At 49.1% G+C, this 13,058-nt stretch overlaps 1 protein-coding gene across 1 annotated transcript; it reads right to left on the reverse strand.

The window, feature by feature from the left end:
* Positions 1-267: 267 nt before the first annotated feature.
* Positions 268-7,807, reverse strand: LAMTOR4 (late endosomal/lysosomal adaptor, MAPK and MTOR activator 4). Its single transcript, XM_030187463.1, has 4 exons — positions 7,712-7,807; positions 2,521-2,601; positions 1,229-1,346; positions 268-777 (listed from the first exon to the last, which is right to left on the reverse strand). The coding sequence occupies exons 1-4, from the start codon at positions 7,712-7,714 to the stop codon at positions 680-682; spliced, it is 300 nt and encodes a 99-aa protein (XP_030043323.1). The 5' UTR covers positions 7,715-7,807; the 3' UTR covers positions 268-679.
* Positions 7,808-13,058: the final 5,251 nt, after the last annotated feature.

Genomic DNA, 13,058 nt, shown 5'->3' on the forward strand with positions numbered 1-13,058 from the left:
ATCTGGAGGCCCAGCAGCCAGTTTGGGAAGCTCTGCAGTAGAGCCTTAGTTTTCAGGATAGCCCTAATGAGAGTAGACATGCAAATCTGTCTCTACTGGATGCAAATGTCATGCACCTGCACTAGGGCGAGCCCCCGAAACCTGCTCTCGAGGCATGGAAGTAAATGCCTCTGTAGTAGAGAGCTAAATTAACCCTGGCCCTTATCTCTTTGTCTTTTAATTTTAAGGCTAGCTACTACAACACTCCCAAGAGAGAGAAGACATACAAACAGGCAGAAAGCAAATTTATTTCCATTAACAAAGCAGGCCACGCATTGCTGGAGACCTCCACAGACCAACTTTGTTTCTTATTAAGAAGAGACAGTACGCTTACTCCAGCAGCAGCGAGGAGACCATTCTCCCACTCATCGCTACTAGCCCGATGTCCAAAACCAGGGTGTTCTTCACTAAAGAGAGGTGTAGTCACATGGAGGGAAAGCAGCTGTCTGTACCGTTTCTGCTTTTATCCAATGTAATTACATGACAAAAAAACACTCTGGTCTCCTCATTCAGCCACTGCTCCTCTGGCAGCCGTCACAGCGAATAAGAGGGGTGACGCATAGCCCCAGCCGCACACAACACGCAAAGAAAAGCATTGCTCGAGTCCAAGTACATGGTGCAGTCCAACAGTGCCTTCATGCTACACATTGATTGGCTCATGGACATCATTGTGCCTTTTCACCACGAAGATCTTCTGTCCCGAAACTGTCACTAGGAATGTCATCTCTCCAAAGACAACTGGGAAAAAGAACAAGGATTGGCAAAATATTCTTCTGTAATACGCACATACATCACTTCTACCCTGAAACAGAGGTGTTCCAACCCAGTCCTTAAGACACAGCTGCTGAGGATACCCGTAATGAATACACAATCGAGGCAGAGAACACACATTTGTCAAGCATAGTTATTGGGGATATCCTGAAAACCAGACTGACTTGGTGTGTCCTGAGCAGAGGAATGGGCAGGCCACAGCATCAATTACCAGAAAGCCTGGAAAAGGGACTGAAGATTGATTTGTTTGGCTCCACCAACTAGAAAACTGTTCTGCTGCCCCCGAGGACTGGGTTGAGAACCGCTGTTGTAACATCACCTCAATCCCGCCCTACAATGGCCCCCTCCCCCCTTGCGACTGCAGTACTGAGGTTTGCACACAGCTCCTGCCACCGTCTCTGGCCCCACCGATACTTACTAGACAAGCGTTTGAAAGGATGCTCAGGGCTGCCCTGCATGCGGAAGCTGCAGGCTGTGCTCACCATTTCCGTTATCAGCGCGGCTGTGCGCTCATCATTTTCCAGATCCCCTGAGGACTGAGAAGGAAAAAGCAAGTCAGTTGAGGAATGCGAATCGCGTGATGGGGGGGGGGGGGGGGAGAGTTGCACTTCAGAGCTGTTCACACAAAACCACACCAATTGGCTTATATATAACAATTGTCTCCTTTCATTCTAGCTTGAGTCACACAGCCAGTCATGCTGGATTCACTAAATACCTCCTGAAGTAGTACGTAAAAAATGACATGGGGTGGGGATGGAGACAAACTTTGTCCCTGTGTCACTTTTTCCTTTGAAACCTGTTTAATGAACTGGACTGTTACCTTATATTTGATTGATGCAGACTACAATATTTTTATTTTTTTGGAACAACATGCTGGCTACAGCTAGCAAACTTTGCATGGGGAATCCTGTATATCCTGCTACCAGCACATCTTCTAAGAAGACATCTTCTATTGCAGGAGGGACTGTGGAAGACAGGAGAGCTAGACTGAATCCTGAGATTGTTGATGACTTCTTATTCATCTACAGATTAAATAAATCGTCACAGTGCTTCTTAGGGCATATTTCTTCCCTCTAGGGCATACAGAACGGGTTGTATTTTGTACCCCTGGACATTTTAACAGGGTGGATTAGGATTCCTTGGGGTAGTAGAAGTCAGCTATTGTTGGGGTTGGAAGGGTAGAGGGTGGTGGTGGTGGTGGTGGTGGGAGGGTTTATTATAGTTGCTCATTGTTGTTATGGTTTTCTGTTTGTAACTTACAACAGTTACACAGCATCTTGTTCCTTTTTATACTTGAATAAGATTTTAAATATAAAATCATAAGTGTTGGAGGCTTCTGCAGATGAGAATAGAGCCCACAGGGGTAGGACCTGCAGGGACGGAGCCAGAACCCACGGGGACAAATTTTATCCCTGTGTCATTGTCTAGTAGGAAGCTCTTAGCACAATGGTAACACTTTGTGTGTTAACGGTAAACTCGAGATTGTACTCCACACACCGTCTTAGGAGTGAAGTTTATTACCGTCATATGAGCAAAACTAACCCAAGAAGAATGTAACCCCAGCACCATTTTCAGTCCTCTCCAAAAGGGATCCCCCCACAGCTAGGCAGCATATCATCCTCTGCAGCCCTGGAACACACAAGGCCGTTCCCAAGAGGGATCAGCGTAGGGACAGAGTGCAGAGCTGACTCTTTAAGACTTAAAACTCACCGCCAGGACCCCTTCGTCACTGATCACCAAGTATCCAAGCTGATTAGGGATTCGCTCCAGTCCCTGTGTCAGTGTTGATGTCTGGGAAAGAAATGTTAAAATGCATTTTTAAATGGCGTTTTACTAAGCTGGACTCGTTTTGTTATACAGAGCTGCACTTTTGGACCTCCAATCCTCCTTTTATTTGGGTGCGAGAGGCTTTGCACTTCTCCAACTGCACATCCAAAGAACCCACTGTTGCCCTGCACACCCCATGCAATAGCAAAGAATATACATGCAAGCATCAGCAGACAATTTGAGAGCTCAAGATACCCTGACGTAGGACTAAGATTAGCAACAGCGAGGTGAAAGAACAACTAGAAATCTCAGTCTATAGATAAAGCCCAGAAATCTTATAGTACAAATAGAATGCGAGATAAGTTTCCCTTTCACCTTTCTGTTGGTATATTTGTTTAAATTTTGTAAGGTGAACATGCTATCTTACTGTTCTAGTTTGATTCTGTAGGCACACATTTGGAGAGATTGCCTCTGTAGAAAATGTAGATCCCAACATACATAGTAGATGACGGCAGAAAAAGACCCGCACGGTCCATCCAGTCTGCCCAACAAGATAAACTCATATGTGCTACTTTTTGTGTATACCTTACCTTGATTTGTATCTGCCATTGTCAGGGAACAGACCGTATAACTCTGCCCAGCACTATCCCCGCCTCCCACCACTGGCTCTGGCACAGACCGTATAAGTCTGCCCAGCACTATCCCCGCCTCCCAACCACCAGCCCCACCTCCCATCACCAGCTCTGGCACAGACAGTATAATTCTGCCCAGCACTATCCCCGCCTCCCAACCACCAGTCCCGCCTCCCATCACCAGCTTTGGCACAGACAGTATAATTCTGCCCAGCACTATCCCCGCCTCCCAACCACCAGCCCCGCCTCCCACCACCAGCTCATGATCTTAGCTGAAAAGCCCAGAGATGATGCACACAACTATCTTGTTGGATAAGAACCAAAACCTGGGTTGAGCCAAGAGCTGGGACAGTGTCTGGTTGACACTTGGGGCAGGAGGAAGCGTTAATGCTGTGCAGCTCAACACCACTTGAACATTAAATTTGCTGCACCTTAACAGGAGGAACTGATAGGGCCAAATTAACTCTATATTAAATCCTAGGTAACATGCATTGACCCCCCACCCCCCCATTTACTTTTCTCTCCTTTCCTCTAGTCACATTCACTTTTCCTGCTGTCGCCACCCCCCCCAAGATCTTTATTCATGGCCCTACCTCCCCTCCCCCCCCCCCCCCATTTCATCTTCCCAGAGGTAACAAGGAAAAAATACATAGCTTAGATGTATGTATGGTAGCAGTGATAGATTAGGCCAGTGGCTTTCAAGGTGTCCACAATGAATATGCATGAGATTTATGGCTTACATAGTACCGAAGTGGTGTTACAGACTCCGGTGTAAACAAATACAAAGTGATGTTGTGGTAAGATAAAGTTCATGTGGCACAGCCACACTAGGGAATCGTACAACGGAAGAGTTGTGTTATGTCCATTACGTTCTTTAGTTTTGTTGTATCGCAAAGATCAGGCATTTATGTCGGATCGGTAGGGTATGCCTTTTTAAACAGGTTAGTTTTTAGTGTTTTCCGGAAGTTTAGTTGGTCGTTCGTAGTTTTCAAGGCTTTGGTAATGCGTTCCACAGTTGTGTGCTTATGCAGGAAAAAATGGATGCGTAAGTTGATTTGTATTTGAGTCCTTTGCAGCTTGGGTAGTGCAGATTTAGGTACGTTCGTGTTGATTCAGATGTGTTTCTAGTTGGTAGGTCGATCAAGTCTGTCATGTACCCCGGAGCTTCACCATAGATAATTTTGTGAACCAGAGGGCAGATTTTGAAAGCAATGAGTTCTTTGGGAGCCAGTGTAGTTTTTTGCGAAGGGGTTTTGCACTTTCAAATCGTGTTTTTCCGAAGATAAGCCTAGCTGCCGTGTTTTGAGCGGTCTGAAGTTTCTTTAATGTTTGTTCTTTGCATCCCGCATAAATTCCATTGCAGTAGTCTACATGGCTGTATCAGGTTGTGAAATGTTCCCCTCGGGAAGAATTGTCTCACGCGTTTGAATTTCCACATTGAGTGGAACATTTTCTTTGTTATGGATATCACTTGGCTCTCTAGTGTTAAGTTGCGGTCCATTGTACCACCGAGGATTTTCAGGCTGTCTGAGATAGGGAGGGTGTAATCTGGGGTGTTGATAATAGTGGGGTTGTCCGCGCTGTGTAGGGATGAGAGTGTTTTTTCTTTGTTTAGTTTTAGTTGAAATGCGTTTGCCCAAGAGTCCATGATGTTCAAGCTGTTCTTGATTTCGTTGGTGATTTCAGTCAGCATGGAGGCACTTTTAGGAGTTTTCAAAGGAAATCTGCCCAGGTAGTTTAACAGTTGAGTAGATTCCCTGGGCTACAAACTCCCCTTTGCTTAGTATACATACAGATAGATTTGTATCACTAGATTCCCCCTTCAACCCAAATTTTCATAAGGGAAACTATTTTATGAGATTCTCTCAACCAAAGATACAGAAACTACACACAAGCATGTACTCTTGCTTTTCATATACATGAATTTTCTCACTTTTCTTTCACACATGCATGCACTCTCAGAGCATAACAGTAGCTATACTGGGTTAGACCAATGGTCTATCTAGCCCAGTACCCTGCTTCCTTCCAACAGTGGCCAATTCAGGTCAGGAGTACCTGGCAGAATCCCTCTCTTCAGGCATTCACCTGCACACACTCTTCTGGTGCCATGCTGCTATTCATATGCTCATTCAGTCAGCACCCTGTCCTTATCTGCTCTACCCACCATCCTGTAAAGTTCTTCATAAAGTCCTACAAAAACTGAATCTGTGACTGAAACTGGCTGACAAACAAACCAAAACTGCCCCAACAGCCCCCACTCGAGGCAGCCCCTGCCCAAGCCCAAGTGCAGCCTCTCTCCTGAGCCCCCCACCACCGGGCCTACTTTGTCATTGGTGGTAGTGAGCACAAGAGCGTCTCCACCCACTCGGCACAGCTGGTTCCAGTCAAATGGCTTCTGAGACTTCCAGCAGCAGTCTCAACTACGATGGGAGGTCCAGCAACCATTTATTGTGTTCAGTTTTGCGAAGGATGTTAAAAAAATGGAAGCAGTGCAAAGGAAAGCTACGAGAATGGTATGGGATTTGCGTTCCAAGACGTATGAGCAAAGACTTGCTACCCTGAACATGTATACCCTGGAGGAAACGAGGAACAGAGGTGATATGATACAAACGTTCAAATACTTGAAAGGTATTAATCCGCAAAAAAATCTTTTCCGGAGATGGGAAGGCGGTAGAACGAGAGGACATGAAATGAGATTGAAGGGGGGCAGACTCAAAAAAGATGTCAGGAAGTATTTTTTCACGGAGAGAGTGGTGGATGCTTGGAATGCCCTCCCGCGGGAGGTGGTGGAGATGAAAACGGTAACGGAATTCAAACATACGTGGGATATGCATAAAGGAATCCTGTGCAGTAGAAATGGATCCTCAGAAGCTTAGCCAAAATTGGGTGGCAGAGCAGGTGGGGGAAGAGAGGTTGGTGGTTGGGAGGCGAGGATAGTGGAGGGCAGACTTATACGGTCTGTGCCAGAGCCGGTGATGGGAGGTGGGACTGGTGGTTGGGAGGCGGGAAATATTGCTGGGCAGACTTGTACGGTCTGTGCCCTGAAAAAGGTAGGTACAAATCAAGGTAAGGTATACACATATGAGTTTATCTTGTTGGGCAGACTGGATGGACCATGCAGGTCTTTTTCTGCCGTCATCTACTATGTTATTTAGCGATCAGAACCAGCATGGGCAGGAGCAAGTGTCCTGGCCATGCTGGTTCCAATCTCAAATAGCTACTGGGACCGCCCATGGCGGTCTCAGCAGCCATTTGCACTGAGCAGAGCGCCAGGGAGGAGCGAGTGGGTTTCGTTCTTGCCCCCAAAGAGGCAACTAGACCACCAGGTTTCTTAAGTAGGAATAGGGAGGGCCTACAGGTGGCCAGGCAAGCTGGGCCAGCCAGTTCTGGTTTATGCCGAAAACGCACTGGCATTTTAAGCCGAAACCCAAACCCATTTCCACGCCCAAACAGAAACTGAAATTCAGCAGGCCTTTAGTTTTTCCAGTCACTGCTTGCAGCACCAGACCCCTCATACATTCCTTACCAACACCACCGCCACCAAAAGACTCGCTGATTCCACTGACTCTCCAAGGTCTGGGCAGAGCTCAGTCCCCCCCCCCCCCACTACTACTACTACTACTACTACTACTTAACATTTCTATAGCGCTACTAGGGTTACGCAGCGCTGTACAGTTCAACAAAGAAGGACAGTCCCTGCTCAATGGAGCTTACAATCTAAAGGACAAAATGTCAAGTTGGGGCAGTCTAGATATCCTGAATGGAGGTATAACGGTTATATGCTGAAGGCGACATCGAAGAGGTGGGCTTTGAGTAAGGATTTGAAGATGGGCAGGGAGGGGGCTTGACGTATGGGCTCAGGGAGTTTATTCCAAGCATAGGGTGAGGCGAGGCAGAAAGGGCGGAGCCTGGAGTTGGCGGTGGTGGAGAAAGGTACTGAGAGGAGGGATTTGACCTGTGAGCGGAGGTTGCGGGTAGGAACGTAAGGGGAGATGAGTGAAGAGAGGTAGTGAGGGGCTGCAGATCGAGTGCATTTGTAGGTAAACTTGGACTGTATGCGGTACCTGATCGGAAGCCAGTGAAGTGACTTGAGGAGAGGGGTGATATGGGCATATCGGTCCTGACGGAAGATAAGACGTGCAGCAGGGTTCTGAACAGATTGAAGGGGGGATAGATGGCTAAGTGGGAGGCCAGTGAGGAGCAGGTCGGCAATGGTGTGGGGGGTCGGCGGCGCCCGGAGGGGGGGCTAAAATGTGCCCCACAGCACTTATCGCTCAGCCTGCGTTTCCTGTGACCCAAACTGCGTGGGATCCCGCTTTACCTATGCCTTAACCCTGCCCTTGGACCAAACATCAAGAGATCTCCGGCTTGTACCCGTGCATCCAACTTCTCCCCCCGATCACACTTAGTGGGACCCAAACATAGACCAGTTAGAGGAGGGGAAGGAGGAGATTTGCAGATCCACCTGCACCGGCAGCGTCTCAAACCCCGCAAACACTCACCATTTCCGCAACTCCTGCACTCTCCTCTCCAGCCCGCAACGCGCCCCTGTCTCTCAGTCACATGACCGCAACCACCTGACTCACCGCTCACGCCTCACGTCGCGTCGGATTGGTGCAGCGCTATTCCCCGCCCCCCAACACAACGCCGCACGCCGATAGGAGGAAGTCGCGCCCTCTGAGGAAAGGGGGGGGGGGGGGGGGAGAACAAGGTCTCTGATAGGAGGAAGTGCTTATCTCCGCCCTCCGAAGCAACCGCGCTCTCTGATAGGAAGATAAGCTCGGAAAGGAGAGGAGGAGGAGGAGGAGAGCTGATGATACCCAGCCAGGTCCCTAGCATCTCTTCAACCATGCTCCCACCCACCCCAACCACAAAGTCTAGCATCCTTTTCTCCCTCTCTGACCTCCCCTTCCCCACTCCGAGGTGGCCAGCATCTCCCCCTTCAGGGGCGTAGCCAGACTTCGGCAGGAGGGGGGTCCAGAGCCCGAGGTGAGGGGGCACATTTTAGCCCCCCCTCCGGGCGCCGCCGACCCCCCACACCATTGCCGACCACCGCCACCACCAACAACTTTGACCCCCCCCCCCGCAGAGGACCCTCTTGACCCTCCCCCCACCTGCCGCCGCCATCGCCTACCTTTGCTGGCGGAGGACCCCAACCCCCGCTGTCTGATCTGCAAGGATGTCAGACTCACAGAAACAGAACGAAGCCTTGCGCTGGAAGAAGAGGACCTCAGCTGGCGGGGGTTGGGGTCCCCCGCCAGCAAAGGTAGCCGATGGCGGCGACGGCGGGTTGGCGGCAGGAGGGCGGGTCGAGAGGGTCATCGGCAGGGGGGTCCAGGGCCAAATCTACGGGGCCCCACGTAGCTACGCCACTGCCAAATGGCCAGCATTCTTCTCTTCCCGTCGCCCTACCCTAGGTGGCTAGCAACTCTCCCTCTCTCACCTGTACAGGGGCGTAGCTAGACAACAGATTTTAGGTGGGCCTAGGCAAGAAGTGGGTGGGCACCGTGTTCTCTCTCCCCCCCCCCCCCCCCAAAAAAAAATATATCTCAGCTGGCGAGAAAACGCTTCTTTCCACCTTGGCAGTCTGAAGCAGGCATGACTGAAAACTGAGAATGCACAGGTGCCGGTATCGTAGAGAGTAACGTTTTCATTATCATCAGGGGGAAGTCTTCAGCTGGCGGAGCTTGGGATCCCCACCAGCTACCGCTAAACATGTGCTACTGTTGGGTGGGCCTGAGGCCCACCTGTGGCTACGCCACTGGCAGGCCACATGGTCTCTCAAATATCCCCTCTCCCCCGCATACCTTTTAAATAGCAGATTTTCACCGGCAGTGAGCAGCACTAATACACACTGCTCATCAGGGCCGGTCTTAGGCAGAGGCGACCGAGGTGGCCGCATAGGGCCCGGCGCCTAAGGGGCCCCGCGCGGCGCGCCTCAACTCTGCCTCACCGCTGGACTGCCGCTGCTCGCCTGCCCTCCACCCATGTCCAACGACGTGACTCTCCTCGTTCCTCTGCTCCCCCTCCCTCCAGCCACCTGAGCCCCCCTCCCGTCTGAGCCCCCCCTCTCCCTGACCCGCCAAACGACCCTCTTCTGCCACCCGACCTGGCCGGCACCGCACCTGACCCAGCATTTTTTTAAAAATCTCCAAGCGGCGGTGCCTGTGTCTGAGTAAAAGAAGAAAAACGCTTCGAAATTCGTCCGTCGGCCGGCCTTCCCTCATGTCCCGCCCTCTGATGTAACTTCCACAAGGGCAGGACATGAGGGAAGGCCAGCCGATGGACGAACTTCGAAGTGGTTTTTCTTCTTTTACTCAGACACAGGCACCGCCGCTTGGAGATTTTTTAAAATGCTGGGTCAGGTGAGGTGCCGACCGGGTCGGGTGGCAGAAGAGAGTCGTTTGGCGGGTCGGGGAGGGGGGGGGGGCTCAGACGGGAGGGGGGCTCAGGTGGCTGGAGGGAGGGGGAGCAGGGGAACGAGGAGAGTCGCGTCGCTGGACATGGGTGGAGGGCAGGGGGGACGGGGGGGTTACTGGACATAGGTGGATGGTAGTTGGCAGGGGAGGACAGGAGGGACAGGAGGGCCGCTGGACATGGGTGGATGGAGGGGAGGGGGGTTTCTGGACATAGGTGGAGGGCAGGGAGGACAGGAGGGTCGCTGGACATGGGTAGATGGCAGGGGAGGGGGGTTTCTGGACATAGGTGGATGGCAGTTGGCAGGGGAGGGCAGGGGGGACAGGACGGTCGCTGGACATGGGTGGAGGGCAGGGGGACGGGGTTACTGGACATAGGTGGATGGCAGTTGGCAGGGGAGGGCAGGGGGGACAGGAGGGTCGCTGGACATGGGTGGATGGAGGGGAGGGGGTTTCTGGACATAGGTGGATGGCAGGGGGGACAGGGGGGGTTGCTGGACATAGATGGATGGCAGGGGGGACAGGAGGGTTGCTGGACATGGGTGGATGGAGGAGAGAGAAGAAATGCTGGACATGGATGGAGGCGAGGGAAGAGTGAGGAAGGAGATGAGATGAGGGAAAAGGAAGAGAGGAGAAAAAGTGCACATGGATATAGAAAATAGGCAGAAGCTGGATCCACTGGACAGTCAAGTCTGCGGAGGACCCAGCTTTTACTTACGGATGTAGGGCAAGAAATGAAGAAGAAAGGCGGAAAGTAAAGAAATAAATGGAAAGGAAGCCCTGGAAACGGAGTTAAGAGGACAGATAGCAGCATAATCGGATACTGAGCCAGCATGATCAGAAAAACAAAGTCACAAGACAACAAAGGTAGAAAAAACAATTTTATTCAGGATTTATTAATTGGAATATGTCAGTTTTTGGAAATGTGCATCTGTGATATTTTTCATGTAAGTTTCAATTTTTGTAGTATTGCTGCATGCTGAGTCTGACTTCTTGAGGTAACTTTCCAGTTCAGTATTTTGCCTTCATGTGTTTTTCAGGTGTGATCAAGGAAGGTGCAGTATTCTGCTAGCGCATAGTTTGCAGCCCTTTTTGTTTTTTTTGTTTTTTTTTCACTAGGTTGTGCACTGGTGTTTTAGAGCCCGGTGTAATTACAGTTGCCTTTCCACGCCACGCATAAGGTTGTAGCTCGTCCTGTCCTTGGAATCAGTGCTGTTTATGGTTTGTTAAGGTTATGAGTGTGTTTTTGCACACGTTTGTGTATAGTGTTTTGCAGTGGAGAGATTGTGTGTTGGCCTTACTAAGGTGGCACCAAACATCAGAAAGGGTGTAGAGCCTAAATCATGACACACTACCTCTAAAAGGGTGTTTTGTGGCTCTACATGAGAAATGTGATATTATGATCCCTTTCTAGCTTCATATTGTTGACGGTCTGCATTTTCCGTATGGCTGGTATATTGGTGTATAAGGTATTAATTGTGTCTATTTTATTTTTACTTATTTTTTTCTGTGTGTTGTCAGACAATTATGGATGACAGACAGAGTCGGAGTCTTCTTGAGTCAGAGAGTTGTGGTATATATTTTAAAACAATTTTAATACCTTGGTGGTGTATATGTTTTTATATTGTACATTATATTTCACACATCACTTTATTTTATTGTATATCTTTTCATTTCATTTTTATTTTATTGCATATATGGGTTACAGAGTAATAGGGGAATTTGAAAGTACTGAATCTTTTCTTAATATTTTTCCTTTATTCTCCTTTGTTATGAGAATTGGAACTACTAATTGTAGTGGACTTGAACTGAATAATTTCTGGGGAGGGGAGGTTTCATGATAGCATTGTGCTTATTATTTCAATCAGTGTTTTGTACAAGTTTAGCTTCATTTGTCTTTATTTGAAATTTTATAAATAAAAAATGTTCTAAAAATGGAATAATCTTATCAATGGGGTGGAGCTAGGGTGGGGCGGGGCTAGGGTGGGGCGGGGCTAGGATGGGGCCCCACCAAATTGGTCTGCATAGGGCCCCGCACTTGCTAAGACCGGCCCTGCTGCTCATGTTGACTCCACAGCCTTCCCACTGGCGTAACTTCCTGTTTCCGCATAGGCGGGAATACGTTAGAGGGAAGGCTGTGGGGTCGGTGCGAGCAGTGTGTATCAGTCGCTGCTCGCTGCAGGTGAAGATCTGCTATTTACAAGGTATGCAGGAGGGACAGATGTTGGGAGTTTTCAGCTGGTGGGGCTTGGGAATCCCTGCCAGCCACATCATAGGTGTGCTGCTATCGGGTGTGTCTGAGTCCAAAGTGAGTGGGCCTGGGCTCACCCAGGCCCACCCTTGGCTATGCCACTGCCCCAGGTTGACAGCATTCTCCCTCTCCTCTCTGTTCCATCTCCCCCCCCCCCCCCCCCCCCCAAGATGGCCAGCATTTCCTCTTTCCTTGCCAAGTGGACATCCCTTCCCTCTCTTACTTCCCTCCCCCAACGACTGGTAGTAGACAAGGTGATTGAGATTCCCTGTCCTTTGGGAATGTCCAAGGCGCTGAAAAAGAGGACTTTCTCAACTTATGGATATCAGAACTGTGACTTTTAATATGTCATACTCAGAGCTGTTATTTATTTCCGCAAGTCTTAACTATTCAAAGGCAAGGCCCCCTAATCTTTTTGTGAGTCCTAGGCATGCTTCTGATTTGCCTATGCCTTAATCCTGCACTGTGAACAAGCATCTTCTGGTTTAAATTTCTTTATTGATTTTATTCAAAAATAAAGTACAAAATCACTTTAACATGTGATGGTAATAAAAACTAACAACAAACAAGAAGAAGAAATGACAGCAAGGAAATCAAGTAGCACACTGTACATATGTTGAGAGAGGTGACCATTTCGATCAAAATTTGTGCACCAGATTAGATTTTCTGGCAATATATACTACTTACTACTACTTATCATTTCTATAGCGCTACTAGACGTACGCAGCGCTGTACACCTGAACATGAAGAGACAGTCCCTGCTCGACAGAGCTTACAATCTAATTAGGACAGACAAACAGGACAAATAAGGGATAAGGACAAAGAGTAGAAAGATTCTGTGCGGAATCCCAAAGAGTAGCAAGATTCCGGAATCCGACAGTAGCAAGATTCCAGAATCCCAAAGAGTAGCAAAATTCCGGAATCCCAAAGACTACTATTACTACTACTTATCATTTCTATAGCGCTACTAGACGTACGCAGCGCTGTACACCTGAACATGAAGAGACAGTCCCTGCTCGACAGAGCTTACAATCTAATTAGGACAGACAAACAGGACAAATAAGGGATAAGGACAAAGAGTAGAAAGATTCTGTGCGGAATCCCAAAGAGTAGCAAGATTCCGGAATCCGACAGTAGCAAGATTCCAGAATCCCAAAGAGTAGCAAAATTCCGGAATCCCAA

This window comes from Microcaecilia unicolor, chromosome 14, assembly GCF_901765095.1.
Source record: "Microcaecilia unicolor chromosome 14, aMicUni1.1, whole genome shotgun sequence".
Lineage (NCBI taxonomy): Eukaryota > Metazoa > Chordata > Amphibia > Gymnophiona > Siphonopidae > Microcaecilia > Microcaecilia unicolor.